The sequence below is a fragment of the Harmonia axyridis genome, chromosome 5, assembly GCF_914767665.1.
Source record: "Harmonia axyridis chromosome 5, icHarAxyr1.1, whole genome shotgun sequence".
In the NCBI taxonomy this organism is placed as follows: domain Eukaryota; kingdom Metazoa; phylum Arthropoda; class Insecta; order Coleoptera; family Coccinellidae; genus Harmonia; species Harmonia axyridis.
Genome location: NC_059505.1, coordinates 12,175,790 through 12,193,029, shown reverse-complemented (window position 1 = coordinate 12,193,029; position 17,240 = coordinate 12,175,790). Strand labels below are relative to the sequence as shown.

General features: G+C 34.4%; 1 protein-coding gene across 4 annotated transcripts in view; it reads left to right on the top strand.

Moving 5' to 3' along the window:
- Nucleotides 1-17,240, top strand: part of LOC123681126 (mushroom body large-type Kenyon cell-specific protein 1) — a 143,103-nt gene that overhangs the window by 70,258 nt on the left and 55,605 nt on the right. For all 4 annotated transcript variants that reach the window (XM_045619342.1, XM_045619341.1, XM_045619344.1 and 1 more), the window contains one exon: nt 13,291-13,634. In XM_045619342.1, coding sequence (XP_045475298.1) covers nt 13,291-13,634 — 344 coding nt within the window. The remainder of the gene's footprint in view (nt 1-13,290; nt 13,635-17,240) is intronic.

The window sequence follows — 17,240 nt, the reverse complement described above, 5'->3', positions numbered from 1 at the left end:
AATCTTTTGCGACAGTTTTGTGATAAGTTTACTCAGCGCGCGTTGAAGATGGACAAAATAACAAAGAAAAAATACGTTATATTTGAGTTTTTCTTCGATAAAGGCGAAAATGCGAGCCAAGCGGCTGACAATTTAAATAGTGTTTATGTTCTTGATACTGTAATAGCCAATTACGCGCAATTTTGTTTTCGTCGATTCCGTTCCGGTAATTTTTATGTCAAAGATGCTTGATGCTGGAGACCAATTGTCTAAAATATCGACAAAATCAAGGACATTTTCGGGTCCTGTTTCCATTGCTCAAGAGTTGAAGATTGCGTAAAAAACCTTTTTGAACCATTTGCAAAAGGCTGGTCTCAAGAAGAAGCTAGATGTATGGGTACCACACGAGTTACTGCAAAAAACCTCTTGGACCGAATTTCCATTTGCGAATCGCTGCTGAAACGCAATAATATAACCCCATTGTGGAAACGGTTGGTGGCTGGTGATGAAATGTGAATGACTTACGACAACGTCAAGTGAAAACGGTCCTAGTAAAAAAGCGGTGAGCTGTCGGAAACGGTCAGGAAGGTTTTGCTGTGTATTTGGTGGGATTGGCAGGGAATTATCTACATAAGCTGCTCCCCTAAGGCACAAATATTGACTCGGATCTGTACTGTCAACATTTAGACCTTCTGAAGGAAGCAATTGCCCAGAAGCAACCACCAGGAGAGGAATTGTGTTCCTTGGGGACAACGTAAGGCCACACACATCAATAGTGATTCGCCAGAAGTTCTTATGCATCCACCTTATAATCCGGACCTGGCACCAAGGGATTATCATATCTTGCTGTCCATGGCGAACAATTTTGCTGGTGAAAAATTCGTTTTAACAGAGGCTTGTGAAATTCGACTGTCTCAATTTTTCGCCAATATCGACTAGGGCTTCTATGAGGGAGGCATACACAAACCTTCAAAAAAGCAACAAGTTATAGAACAAAACGGCGCATATTCGAAAGGAAACGGATCATTCTAACTGTGGTAATTAAATCTTGATTTTTATGCAAAAATAATGATTTTTTCTATACCTCATACTTTCTTGTGCCCGAGTTTTCTCATGAAATACATTTACATATATTCATGAAATTTTTCGAACTTGTTTTTGTACTACAAATATTTTGGAAACTGAATATGATATGATTTACTAAAATACATCTTTCTATAAAAAAACACGTGTCTTGATAGGCACCAACAAAAAATTCCGCTATTTTGCTAATCGATATCAGCCGTGACTTTCTATGGCCCCCCCCTCAGACATCGCCTGGATCCGCCCCTGTTTTAATCATATATTTATGTGAATAGGTATACCCCATCATTTTTGGTTCACACTGCCGTTGAAGTGAATTCCTCATATTCATTAAATGAATTAAATATACTCTGTGACCTGAAAAAAAAACAACAGCAAGAGCGTTGGGATTTTTTCACGAAACTTAGCAGATATGGTTATCTAGTTATATTGTAAAGATACTAGCCATGGGAATTTTGAAGTTTCACTTCTTCTATCGAAATAATTGAGTAGGTATATTATATTTCTCGAAAGATTAAGTCGATTTCGGTATTGTTTTTGTTTGCAATTCTTGTATTTTGGAAAAGTTTCTGTGTTTCCGGACATATATTCATTTGCACAATTCATATTGTGAGGAGTTACTTCCTGAAGTTTGTCAATGTATTTTTGAACCACCCTATATTGGGGTTATGGTACTTGGTGCTGAAGCTTATGGAATCAGGCCTCAGTTGATTGGTCCCTCAGGAGGTAGAGGTCCCGATTTTCAACGGAAAAATGCCCGTCCCCACCTTGCAAGATATTCTATGAAGCGCTTGAAAGGGCTAACGTTAATAATTTGCCATGGCCACCCAGATCTCCCAACCTTTCGCCTATTGAAAATTTGTCGGACATAATTTCTAGAAGCAATTAACCATTCCTTCACAAAAACAAGAAGCCCTCAGGCATGAATAACAATAGTAGATAGAATATTATTCAAAGCATCGAGATCAGGGATCCTACAGGTCAGATTTCTCAATTTGTAGTTCACATTTGACATGATTATTATTTGATAAAATTTCATTCAATGTTGCTGTTGCTAAAATCATCTCCACCTGAAGAAACAACACTTGCAATCTCGAATTGTGCGTATTTGGGCGAAATAAGATCTGCAGCACATTCTTTAAGACATGGCACACTGAGAATCCTCGTGCAAAATGGATTAACGCATTATTCAGAGATGAACAGGCCCGTATTCACAATGATTTGATATTAAAAGCTGCACAAAATGTGAATACAAATTGTGGCAGTAATGCCAATAGCCTTGTCTATTGAAGTAGATTTTCAATAAAGTTATATAGTATATATTTTATATATCTCGGTAACCTCAACTTCTACTTTGCTTGCGTTCAACCAAAAACATCAGTGTAATATTGATATTTATTCTCAATTGTAAAGGGTTTACCTTTAAGATGTTTCATTTTGATATAAAAAAAACTAGTATGTTTTGAATAAAAATCAATGCATTTTTATCACATTGGGAAAAAGAAGGCTTGGTTGAATCACATAAGCTCGGTGGCCATCTCTTCGAGAAATAACACGGCCAACAAACTGTTCTTTTTAAATTGCTATTGTTCCTTTACTTATGTGGCATGTAGCGCCATCTTGTTAAAAATGAATGTCATCCACATCAATATCTTTCAATTCCAACCATAAAAAAAGGAGTTTCACTATTGCCGAACGAAAAAGTGCTTCATGATGATCCAAATGTGATTAACTTTTGTTATGGTTGTCTCTGAAAATATTGATTGATTTTTGATGGATTAAATCTCGGATATTTTATAACGTAGTATTTGCAGCTAAATTTTTTTCACACTTAGACAGTTGAACAGTGAAAATATTGAAAAAACAAAGAAAAAATGATTGTTTGAAAAGAATTGATACCCTTTTATTTTTCCTTCTTCCTCTGAGAAATCGGTTCCTATTATATTTCGAAAGCGTTCAATTCTTATCTTCATTTTGTTCAATAAGAACATTATGGTCCTAAAAAATTGATAAAAATCATTACTATAACTTTCGTCCTACATAATTAATACTGTAACGCCCAAAGCAAAATGAATTGAGTAATCTTAACACTATAATATGTCAATTTCATCGTAACACGATTCTGTCCAATATTTTTCATGAGTCGAATTTAACAGTGTAGACATAACCGTGTTGAAATCATTTCCAGAAAACAATTTTCTGCTGATTAGATTTCCTAGAAGAACTCAATTTATATTAGTCCTGTAGTTTCTGTAAAAGTTGAGATTTAGTTTCACGTTTTAACACGAGGAGATGGTTGTGGTTCATGGTCCCAGATTTAGAGTTCAATCGGAGATAAGATCAGATTAGGATGCTCTCATCGTATTTCATGGAGGTCAATAATTTCCCAGGAAGATGGAACAAGAATGTAATCAATTTCTTCATTAAGGACTGGCTTAGGAGATCATTGTTTTTATGAATTCATAGACCAATATCTAGGTCGGACCTTAAAAATTTCATATCTCATCTTTAATATATAGGGTGTTTCATTTGAATAGCCCGCTATCTTGGCAGCTCTCGTTGTCATCTTTTGACATTTGACAAGTAAAAACTTAACTATTACTAAAAACGGAAGGACGAACGCTTCAAAAACGCATTGAAATTTTCAAAATTCTCTACAAAAATGCAAAACGTTAGTGATGTGAACAATTGAAACCGTATGTGTCGCTCAAGAACAATTGAGAATATGGCTGTTGTAGCAAGGTTTTCTGATCTATCTCAGAAATTATAGGCATTCCAGAAACGACATTACACCATATTTGGCATAAAGACTTGGGTCTTGAGGAAATTAACAGTTCAGTCAACACAAGAATTCAAGCCTGTCATCAACAGCAACGTCGCATCTTCGCTGATTCTGTCTTTGACAGCATCAAAATGATCCCGATTTTCATTGAATTTTTTTCTTAATTGCATCACCACTCTTAATTCAACCGTTGAGATTATGTAGGGTGCTGAAAATAACTCTTCTAAAACTTGCCCATTATGAAGAAATTTTTTCAAAAACTTAAACCAACTTGGTCATAGAGCTGATTGAATTCCACTATAAAGAAAATTGATTCCTGCATGCACAGGAGATATACCTACAGGGTAATTCAAGAGATATTAACAACACAAAATATGTCCTGAAAATGAATAAAATTCCACAGCACAATTTTTTTGGAAATACATGAGAAATTTGACATCTTTGGACTCGCCCTGTATATCTCCTGTACGTGAAGAAAACATTTTTCTATAGTGTACTTTCAGCAGTTTGAAGGATCGATTCAAACCCGAGTAGGTTTATACAGGGTGATACACCGCGATGGCCTATTAGACGTTTATGGAAAACTAATCATAATTTTGCTGAAAATTTGCATGTTGGGATTTGAGACGATCTTTATCCCTAAAATATTTTCAGATCTCTACTACTTCCGGTTATACCGGAAACAGACTACTACTTCCTTATTTCGAATGGCACACCCAGAATATTATTGCATCGTTAGATTGCCTTTTTGATGACAATTTTAGCAATATGCCATACCTTGGGTATAAACTCAACAGTTCATGAGTTAATGAGATTATTTCGAAAAAAATTGTGGCGACGAGGACTCACATTTTCTTCAATATTTCTACAGTTTGCGGTTTGGATCAAAAATGTACAGGTTGTTTATCAGAAGATCATGAACTTGGACAATACAAATTCTACAAAATTCAAGATTTTCAAATTAGAACCTATATTTCTTGTCATTTCAGTCAATTCTACTTAAAATGAATACTTTGAGAGTTATCGAGGAAGAAATTCAAGTGAGGAAAAACCGCATTTTCTTTCTGTTTGGAGTAGTCTGTGAGTAAAAACACAGAAAGAAACTGAAATTGTAGTTTCGGTAACTAAATTTGACATTTCAAGAATTTTAAACATTTATTCGTAATTGAAAATTTTATTAGTTTATGGATTTTCCAACAATTCTTACGAACAATTGATTATAACTCATGAAATGTAATATTAAGTTATTGAAGCATCAAATATAGTTTTTTTCTGTGTTTTTCGGAAGTCACAAACTACACACAGTTATAAATTATGGTTTTCCTTCATTTAAAGTTTTCAAAAAAACTATTTAATGATGCAATAATATACTGGGGTTGCCATCTTAAATAAGGAAGAAGTGTTATGTTTCCGGTATAACCTGCAGTTGAAGGCTTGACTTGATATTCAAGTTACTTGGTTTGAGCTTGACTTGAAATCAACTCAAGTTCAAGTCAAGTACTAGTTTTTCAATGTTAAGTCCAGTACTTGATAAATAAATATTTGACTTGAGTTTAGATTGAAAAACTACTACTTGACTTGAACTTTAGTTGATTTCAAGTCAAGCTCAAGTCAAGTAGCTTGAATATCAAGTTAAGCTGTGAATCTCTAGTTTTAGAGATCTGGAAATATTTCACGGAGAAATATCATTATTTCAAACCCCAACATGCACATTCTCAGCACAAAATTATGATTAGTTTTCCACAAACATCTAATAGGTCATTGCGGTGAATCACCTTGTATATTCCGAAAAGATTCTTCACAATGGCCATTTGAAATTTTAGGAAAGTTATTTTTAGCACCCTATATAATTCGGTTGAATTCGGAGTAGTGATGCGATAGATATTTGATCAACATTAATAATGTAAAAAATTCGATCAAATTCAACGAAAGCTGATTTACCTTTGATGCGGTGCGTGGTCCTCAAAAAAAGCGTTCAAAACTACTAACTTTTCTAATTTTCAAGAAAAGAAAATGTTCATTAAACTGACTGGAATTCACCAGAAGAAATACTTCAATTTCGTTGCGGTCAACTAACAAACCTACCAAGATAGACAGATAGATGCCTCATAATCATTTGGGTTACTAGTCCATGAAGCAGAACAATCATTCATAATTAACAAACCCCACCGCGGTCTCTCCTAATTCCACATTTGAGTCTATTCAGCAATAAGAAATTCACCCAGCATGCTCGAATCCATTTTAATATTTCGATGTAATATGCGAAGGAGGCGTGTTCTTTCGTTCAGGTCTCGTTTTATGCCTTACACCTGAGTATTTTCTATGAGTAATCGGTAATTGCATGCACCTTTTATTCACCGGGAATGTTTATTACTACTTTTGACACCTTCGGAATCGTTTGTGTATCTTTTGTTGGCGATTCGAACGGAGTACAATCCGCGGGAACGTTATTATCGTTTATCTGAAAACGTTGGTGAAAGTTTGAGAAGCCGCTTCTTTCGGCTTTCGGCTAAATTTCTAAAACGTCAGCCGTCACGATTTTCGTCTACTTCATGTTTTGAGGTACTTACGATGGGAGTTTGAAGTGTGGAGATTACGAATAATGGGACATGGTTTTCATTTCCTTGACATTATTTCTCACAATAATGTTGATTCACAAACTGTATATTCTTATTCTTAAATTATATGAAAATAAATATTTTTCTCCTAGAAATCTTGAGGATTCTAAAATAAAATATAATAAAAAAATTTTTTCGGAATCACAATTATGACTTTTACGCTGTTATATATACCGACTAGTCCACTTGTCCCAGCGAAGTTTTTTTTGCAAATTCCCTTGGCATGTACAACAAGAAAATTAAATAATTATTTAATTTTGTTTCGAATGGAGACAGTTGAAACAAGTTTATGAATCTGAAACAAACGTAATTGTTTCAATCGTACCCACGAAAAGTGTTTCAACTGTCCCCAGGACCCCATTTGACACAAAATACTTTACAATAATAGCAACAACAATTTCTGGGAAATACTGTTTACTCAATCATGCTCTAAAAGCATCAGTCCAAACACAAATAAACCTATCACTACTGTCACTGTTAAGAGAAATTAACTAATTGAAAAAATATGCGTACACAAATACTTACTTTTGCTCACCAAATAACAATAGGGCCTACTACAAGGAACTGCAATTCGCGAAGATTGGCTGGCTATTGAAATTCAAATTCGTACTCGTCTTCCGCTTCGATCATCTTTTGAAATGTTTCTTGCATGACATACAGTTCTTGAGATATTCACCTTGTTTCAACCGCCACCTGTTTTATTCGTACCCAGTCTCTCCTAAGTATCGGGTAATAGAATCCAACGATCAATGAAAAATTCTTCATTTCATGAATCCAAGCTTTTGGCTATTACCAGCAGTAATATCCCTAGGACCAGGGTCGTCGCTAGGGGGGGAGGCAGGGTTGGCGGCCGCATAGGGCGGCATTTCAAGCGCGATCAATAAAAATCACATGTGTAGAAATTCGAAGTACCGAATAAGATTTAATTTGATCAGCAACAAAAGGAATACCGACAAAATTTAATTAACATCGAAAACCATCAAAAGTTCCACATTATGCATTATACTCATAAATATCCAGATGTTAACAGGTTATATTGACGCTAAAAAAACACATGCATTCATCAGGCTTGTCGGCGTTCGCTTTGCTGAACGTTGCCGAATTTTATTGCCACTTAGGGCGGCTTTTGGATTATTTTTCTTTTTAATTCTTCGACTAGAATATTGATTCCTGAGAATGGAATGCAAAATATATGAGGAACGATTCCATTTCACCATTTCTAACTTATCTTCGTCAAGAAATAAAAGAAGTTTCATTATTTCATACCACATTCCATGATATTATAATATTTTCAATTTTTTATATCAAATTAACAATTAACTAGTGTTGGACATGGACGCATTCGAATTTGAAATAATAATTCATCCGATTGTTTTACTCGATAATCTCAAAGAAAAAAAATCACACTTAATACATTACCAAGGTTCGAGCTTGGGAAATTTGTCATAAAATTATGAGGCATATCTGAATCTCTGAGGGATATTCGGCAGAAAATTTTTCAACAAAAAAATGTATGACTTCATTAAAATTTAACTAAACATTAAATTCGTTGCTGTTCTTCACTATAAATGATATATTACCATTGCATCGTGGGCATCTCGGGCTGATTTGAATACAATATTGTTTAACGGATCAATCATAATATTATAGTCATTTTAGTACTTTTTTGCAAGAGTTAGCACAAAACGTTCCACATTGTCTTCACCGTTGCTTCTTTATATTCGATACCGTCTTTCTTTCTCTTATTGACCGCCAAATTTTTTAGTATTAACGTCAATTCTTCTGAGCTACTAAGTTCATTCAATTCATATTCTCGTTCGCAGCAAAAATTCATAACTATTCCCCAAATATTTTTGTGACTGTATGTTGTATTTCTACCTTATACCTTGTTTTACTTCAAACATACGCATTGCCAAAACGTGACGTTTTGAAATTTATTTGGAATGAAATTGTCAAATTCAATCATGTTGTCATAGTGATTGATATTTGCACTGAATGCAAATATCAGTGGAATGTTGAAATGATTGGGTGCAATTCTTTCCTATGACACAAAATGACAAAATTTCATTGGTTGTTTGAACTGTCAAAAAATTCCCACAGAAAACATACATCTAATAAAAGAACGAATATCATTGCTATTAAGGCTTACCAAAAAGTGAATTGTTTCTCAATAAACTGTCTCATCCAAAGAATTATTTCAAGTGAAAAGGTTACAATATTCTCATCATAAATGTCCATTAAACTGACTGACTGGAGTCCTCGTTATAATTCCAGTTCATAGTTCATCTCAAAAGCTCGTAAAATCTGATAAAATCTGCTGGTTGGTCGCACATCTTCTGGTAAACAGCAGCTTGCCTTTCATAAAACCCCCATATAGTTGCAGATTTTTTTTTAGTCGTTGACAAGCGATAAACAACTCTAATCACATCAGTATGTGCATAATTGTGTTATCGTTTGATTATTCATTCAGTTTTCAGTGAATTATCAATGCAAAAACACTCAGATTCGGTAAATCACGGTTGTTATGTAAAAAACTGGCGCATACACCATTTTGCATATTCTGTTAGGAGTACTAACTGATAAATAGGTGTTCCTAAATTGGAGGTAGGTACAAAGGAAAATGATAGATACCTTGAAATATTTTCATGAAAGGTCCTATAAACATGGGCCCGCAAATGCTTTGTTTCCGATATACAGGGTTATTCTTGCAGTCCTACTTTTTTGTGATGATTATTGAATATTCATTAATATGCACTACAAATTGGGTAAATCAGTGCCAAAGCTCATAATTTAATCAGAGCTTGCCGAATGGATTTTATAACAATTTAGATTTTCCTGAGCATTACTAGAGGATTATTTGAATTTTTTTCGAAATCGGTAGCAGGTACTACAAAACTACAATGAACCAAAAAGTGTATTACTGGACCAAAATTTCTTTTTTCATTTTTCCGAACTACCAGCGGTCCCCCAAAAAAAAGTTTCTGGAGAAAAGAATCGGGCACTGTTCCAGAAAAAGTATCGGTTATGAATCTACATTCAAAATTAGCATATCACATGATTGAAATATCTACCCCAAAATGAGTTGAATATCTTGTGAAGAAATTTGACAAAAAAAAACTTGCAAAGCCCTAATCTCGAAAGCAAAGAGCAGGCTCATATTCATAGGACTTTTCCTTCTCAAAATAATCTCAGAAACCTGTAATTTTCGTCTGTACCTTCAATGTAGGAACATCCTGTATAGATCTAATAAAAACTATTTTGAAATTTTATTTATTGAAAATCCTCACAACTCGTTAGTAATATATATGACTATTTATATCTCCCTACCTCAATTATAACCGGTCATTCCGAAAGAATAATTTAAAATCCTGTTCAAGTTTAGGAAAAATGTTAGATATTCAGTATAAACCTCTATGATCGAATATAGAGCAGAATATATGTAGCTTTGTTGTCGTATATATGTAAAGAATATTGTTTAAGTGTTCGGTAATATTACCAAAGACTCTAAAACAATGGGGGGATATTTTAGTTGATATGTTGATTGGGAAAACTATCAACTCATCCTAGTAGTTTTCTCAACGTATTTCCCTCATTCAATCTGAACCTTGCAAATTTGACAATAATTTATTAATTGTCTTATATCATTCTTTATTATAATTCATCATTTTCTTCCATCCGGTAGAATAGTTCAAATCGAAAGATTTTCAAAAAAAAACGAATTGAGAACTGAAAAAAATCGGAATTCACCCTGTGAACGAGAGGCTATAGAGTTTTATCCATCACTCTCTATAATAACCCATAGAAAGTGATGGAGTACGAAGTTGTAATGCTGAAATGATCATTGAAAAACATCGAACATCGAGTTCAACTTGATGATTGTATGAAATCAAAACAATGCGAATCGTCCATTGTTATAAACAACATCGTCAGCATTTACTCCAGAGCGGTAATGAGATGAGCTATATTCAGAAGGGCGTTTCTGCAGATTCGTTTGTAGTTGACGAACAAGGAAGAGAGCAACAGACGAAAACAAACGAATTGTGGATGTGATTGAACTATCTCTTTTGATTTCAATGTGGAATGAAAACTTTTCTATTCAAGGAATGTCTTTAATCTATAGCGCAGGATATTTTGTCGGAAACAAATAAAGATACTTGTTACTAACTTCCAAAAATAATTGAAAAAGGAAAATAAAGTTGTGATTTGAAATAAGTTATTTGAATATTCTTTCATTCAGTCTGCATGCTGAAATCGAAATATGGCTTATATCAAAAATATGGTCGAATATTTGTACTTTAAATATTTCTTACATTAAATTTATTATTATTGTGTTTCTTATCGGAGATATGCTAATTAGATGTTGATAAACAGGTCATGAGCTTTTTGATCTCAATTTACTCTGGTAATTTCATGCTTTTCAATTTCCTGAAAACAAAAAATCATAAGAAATGAGCAATAATTTTCGCTCGATCCTTTCCATTTAGATCTATATTGTTTTACATACAGGGGGTTCCTAAACTGGAGATACAAAGAGAAATAAGATATTCCTTGAATAATTTAAAGAAAAAAAATTGCGATAAACATGGACCCTCAAACGTTTTTTTTTGTGAGATACATGGTGCTTATTGTAGTCCTACTTTTTTGTGATGATTATATCAGTTTATCGAATCTTTACTTTGCTACATATTAGGCAAATAAGTACCAAAACTAATTATTTATTTATTCATCACAGTTTACCTAACTGGTTCTTTATAATAAAATGGATTTTCCTGAGGATTATTACAAGCGAATTGTTTGATATTTTTTTCTTGAGTCGGTAACAGATAGGACAAAACTACAACAAACCAAAAAGTGTAATCCTGGACCAAAAAGTGTAGCTTAGACTGTAGTCTAAGCTACCAGTGGTCCACCAAAAAAAAAATTCTGGAGGGAAGAAGTAGGCACTGTAAATTTGCATTCAAAAATAGCATATTCCATGATGAAAACTTCAAATTGAATTATTTGTGCCAAATTTAAGTTGAATATCTTGTGAAGGGAAGGTGCTATTAGAGAAAAAATATCAAACTTTAACACCCTGTATCTCCACAACAGAGCGTTTGCGTTTGCCTATGTTTATAGTTCTGTTTTTTTTTTCTAAAAATAATCCAAGGTGTTTTTCATTTTAACCTCCAATTTAGGGAACCCTGTATAGTGGCAGCGAGTCGTAGAATGAAAAATTCATTCAGAAGATTTTTATGTTTTTTGCCGAATTCTAAAGAAAAAACACGCAAAATTTTGCAAAACGTGGAGAATAGTTTTTGATATATTCAATTTTCCAATCCTTAACTATAACAGTTACATTATTACTCTAATTTTGTGACAAATTGTTCATTCTTCCATACCTTGTAGAACAAAATTGTGCGGGAATCTTAGTTTCACACAGATTTCATGGTTGTGCATATTTTATTATTTCAGTTTATATTTACATATGTTGGTGCTAGGGATCTCTCCTGTTATAGATCTATCTATTATCAGTCAAATTTGTTATACAGAAAACAGTGCTGCCATCAACATTTTTCAATGCGAAAATCACTAAACGATTTTTATGGAAATATTCTTTTTATTTCAATAAAAATTCATTGAGTTAGAGAATAGTATATTCTGAAACAAGTTGCAGAATGCGCTCTTATTTCAACACGAATGCGTAACACGCATGAGAGTTGGAACGCATTAAATTCGTGAATTATGTCTGACAAAATCGATTTAACACCCACCACCAGAATTAAGAGAAATTGTCAATAATGTTGCAAATCATTCCACTATATTGAAATTATATTATTTTGACGTTTGTTGAAATTTGATAGGATTGAAAGTCAGTATAGACAACCACAAAACGAAAAATATAACTGAAAACGATGCTGTAATGAGTTCATTACAGCACTGTTTTTAGAACTGTAATGAACTCATCACGATACTGAAATAGAGAATAGTTAGTGCAGAAGGCATTGATATTCTTCCACGAGTTCAAAATTCAAAAACGAGCCACGAAGTGGCGAGTTTTGGAATGAACGAGTAGTAGAATGAGCCTTCTGTACGCGTATTATACATTATTTTCTCTAATTCATTGCATTTTCATTGAAATTAATGAAATATTTCCATAAATATAATTTAGTGATTTTTGCATTGAAAAATGTTGGTTGGCAGAACTGATTTCTTTAAGGCAAATTGATGAATTGACAGATAAAGCCGTGGCGGAAAGTTCGGAGTACCAACATAGAATAATAAAATATAACCATGAAAACTGTGCGTTTCTGATATATTCTCGCACGATTTTGTTCTACAAGATGTGGAAGAATGAACGGAATAACCACAGAATTAGAGAAAATAATTTAACTCGTGTAATACGCGTACAGAAGGCTCATTCTGACACTCTTTAATCTTTCATTTAAAAACTCGCCAATTCGTGAACTCGTGGAAGATCATTAACGCCTTATACACTTGTATTTCAAATAACTATTCTAGAGGGAGAAAGTAAACTTTTTTCAGAAAAAATTAGCGCCAATTTAGAACTCAGATTAAAGTAGGTGTTTCCAAGTAATCTCAGTGGTTGTAGAACAGTCTTTCTAGACGCAATTCCAAAATATTTTTAAATGCCTATTTTAGATGAATATTATTGAAAATTGCTTTTATAAATTTTGATATGCTGGAAGAATATCAAAGCCTTCTGCATTTGTATTATAAATAACTATTTTAGTGTTGAAATTGGCATTTTCATAATAGTAGCAGATGAAATGAATGAACGCTATGTATCAATGTTGTGAGAATCACAATCAGGTTTTTCCTTTACAGGATTGGAACGAATAGCTGAGGAATTGATGGGTAGAAGGAAATGGAAACTGTATCAAGAGTCCATGTCCAGAAATTATTTACAACCTTTGAACAACAACGTGAAATCAAGAACAACGCCCGAACATCAGGAGTGCCGCAGGGACTATTCAGGGTCAGATTCGGAACAGACCGAGAACAGAGTGGTATCGAAAGACAATTGCACATCGGAAGGAAGCGAAAGGGTCGGTGTAAGAAACGGCCTCACGTCGCTCGAGCCAGAAGTTCAAGACTGGAAGCCACAGGACAAGTGCAATTTTTGCGTAGACGGCAAGCTGGATAGTGAACCGAACTCGCAAGGGGTCTTGGTGAGTGAAAAAAATTCGATAATTCGCACAGATAATGATAAGTCAAGAGCTTTTGAGCGCTCGTCCTTCATGCGCACATGGAGACTTCATATCGGTAAAAGGTACATGGGCGTACAATTCTGCTTGCGCCGTTTTTTTTTACGAAATTCGGGGGTAAAAAAACTGGTTATACATTTAAGATTCAAAATATTGTCCATCGCTGGCCATTTCTTTCTCCCATCTTTCCAGCAGCGTACGAATCCCGCTTCGAAAAAACTGGTCATCTTTCGAAGCGATCCACGAATCGATTTTTTACTTCTTCATAAGAAAGTGCTGGTCAGCCAGGCCGTGTGCCATTGATCGAACCAAGTGATAATCCGAGAGAGCAACGTCTGGAGTATACAGCGGGTGGGGTAGGACTTCCCAATTCAACGTTTCCAAGTATGTCTTGACCACTTTCGCAACATGGAGTCGAGCATTATTGTCATGCTGTAAAATATCTCGTTGTATTGCGGCCGTTTGTCTTTCAATGCTCGGCTCAAACGTATTAATTGCGTTTCTATAACGGTCACCTGTGATTGTTTCAGTCGGTTTTAACAATACGCCGAGCTGGTCCCACCAAATACTGAGCATTACCTTGGAACTGTGAATTAATGGTTTGGCCGTCGACGTGTAAGCATGGTCGGGATATCCTCATGATTTTCTGCGCTTGGGATTATCTTAATAAACCCATTTATCGTCTTCAATGCGATGCAGAAATCCCTTCCGTCTTTGCCTTGCAGTAACCGTTAACAAGCAAACAAACGCCGTTCAACATCTCTCGACGTCACTCCCAATTATCTGGCCAATTCTTGTTGCGTTTGACACGAGTCTTTATCAAGCAATCCTTCCAAATCTGCATTTTCTCTCCTCCACTGGTCTTCGACGTCAAAAATCACCGGTTTTGAAGCGTTGAAACCACTTTCGTCACGTTATTTCAATAATTGCGGCCCCATCATAGGTATTTGAGAGCATTCGATGACTCTCAGCCGCAGATTTCTTCATATTAAAGCAGAAAATTAGAACCTTCCGCAGATGAAGAGAATTTGGCTCGTAAGCAGACATGTTCAATCGAGAATAACTGCAGATGATGCAGACACAAATCGACTTATATTTCGATGATTATGTTTACCAATACCTAAGCTTATTGTGTGACATCTACGATCTATTTATTTCGACTACCACTTACCGCCTTAGTCATTATTGCAAAACGGCGAAAGCAAAGTTGTACACCTCATACATGCAAAAGAAATGCCAAGAAAATCCAACAGTTTTTGAGTTTATATCAAGGTGAAGCATCAATTTTCTGAAAATTTCAAAATTTCTATAGAAACAATCGTTTCAATCCAAAACACACAAAAATAATTCTTTTTCTTCTAAATTTTGGTGACTAAATTAAAGGCATATATCGAAAAAGAAACTTTTAAACATTCATTTATGAGTTTTATATTTTTTCGTATTCTCAACAGAATTGTTCTTGAAATGATTAATTACGTTACGTTAAAGTTTCACGTCGTTCTTCATATATTATGCAAGGCTTGACACAGGTCAAAAATTTGCTACTTCAGATGCGTGTATTGAATATTGAATCAAAACGTTACATGAAAAATTCCGTGAAAATTCGAAAACACGATTTTGACCAAGATCCTATCCAGGATATTTCCTCATTTATTTTCAATGTTAAATTTTCAGTAGTTTCTGGGCAGAATGCTATATGACGTTACGGTTGATGTCCAACCAATCAATCTAATGTCGGTACAATAACGTTTTCCTGCTGAATATATGAACGTTATATATCAATTGATGATGGTATATTTTAAAATTCCACCGATAAAACATTTTAGTGAACCTCGAAGAATTCACATAAACGTTGAAAATGTGATATAGCCAACCTATATCAATAATATTTATGGCATAACATTTGGAACTGATATAACAGCCATGCATAATGAAGAAGTATCGATAATAATCATTGAGGAAAGGGTACCAGTATTTCACCCAAGTTGAGGTATTCACACTTTGCTGACAATAAGGCATTAGTTGGTTAGTTCGTATTGCTCAAATGATTGAAAATCGATATAACCCTAGGAGATTAGGAAATTGAAATATATATGAGGAAATGACCTCAGAGAATCCGTTTTTGTCGAACTGATCGCTCTATCATTTCAACACAATATCTTAAGAGGGGTCTATACCGTGTCAGCGATATTTTACGCTGAAGACCATCTATTTATATGAGGTTTTCACTATTATTCATTTTAAAAAGGGAAAGTCCTTTTTTATATTTTTTTTGGAATGGAAAAAAATTAATTATATGATTTTTTTCGAAAAACAAATATATGCATGATATAGCTTTCCCAACAAACTTTTATTTTTTAATGAATTTTCACATAACAATATTATACAAAAAGTCTGTCGAAGCTTGAAAATGCGTTTTTTCAAAAATAAAAAATAAAGACGTAAAAACGTATTTTGAATTCTTGTATGTGGTAGAAAAGACAGTAAATCAGAGGAACGTTTTAGATTCCTTTACTCAACTCGAAAAATGTGAGATCTCAAAAACGCTGAGGAAACAGGAGTAGTTGAACTTTGGCAGATCACAGGAAAGTCACGTGGTACAAACCCCTCTCAACCTGAAATTATGAGGGGAGATAAATACCAGTGGCTGCAGCTTATTGTCCAGGGAAAGATAATGGGCAAAAAATCAATAGGAAGAAGAAGAAACTCATGGTTGAAGAACTTGAGAGAATGGTACAATTGCAACAACTGCCAATTGTTTAGATCTGCAGTATCGAGAATAGGCATAGCTTTGATGAGAGCCTAACTTCGGAACGAAGACGGCACCTGAAGAAGAAGAACATGAAATGGTCTCAAACGATAAGGTTCAACAAATTGATGACGATTCCCCCCCTCAAATTCTATTCTGTCCTGTTGAACGGAAGTATCTACAAACTTGAAATTTTCAACTGGGGTTCGAATTCCGTGGTTAAGTTCGTTAGTAGGCAAAATCCGATACCTGTGTTCCTGTTAATTTTAAAACTGAAAATTCGATCGATATGAGAATTTTCTTTTGGATGGTTAATGACAATTCGAAGCCTCGTACAAACATTTTTTGTTGATCATAAAACCAGAACCGTGAAAAATTCTAGAAGAATATAAAAAAAAATTGCACAATTCAGATTTTGGGTCTTGATGAATTTCCTGCAAAATTTGTAGCTTATTTCGCTTCATCAGAACCCTAAATAATTCGAGAATTATATTGGGAAAAACCCAATACAGAGCAGATTTGAACGAGTTCAAATATTGTGGGTATACAGTAATGTATGGATAATCCGAACCCCGGATAATCCGAAGTACCCTGTAATCCGAACTGCCCAATTAGTAAAATCATATGAATAATCCGAACAGCTTGAACTCTGTAATCCGAAGGAAAGAATGAAATACAGAAGATTTGATTCCTTTGAGAGTTTCAGGAAAAGGACTAGATCAAGGTTTTGATTCAGTAGAATTAGTGAAAAAAGTAAATCATACTATGATAGAAGAAACAGAAAATAAAAAATGGACACGAGGTGATGACGAAGAAAATTA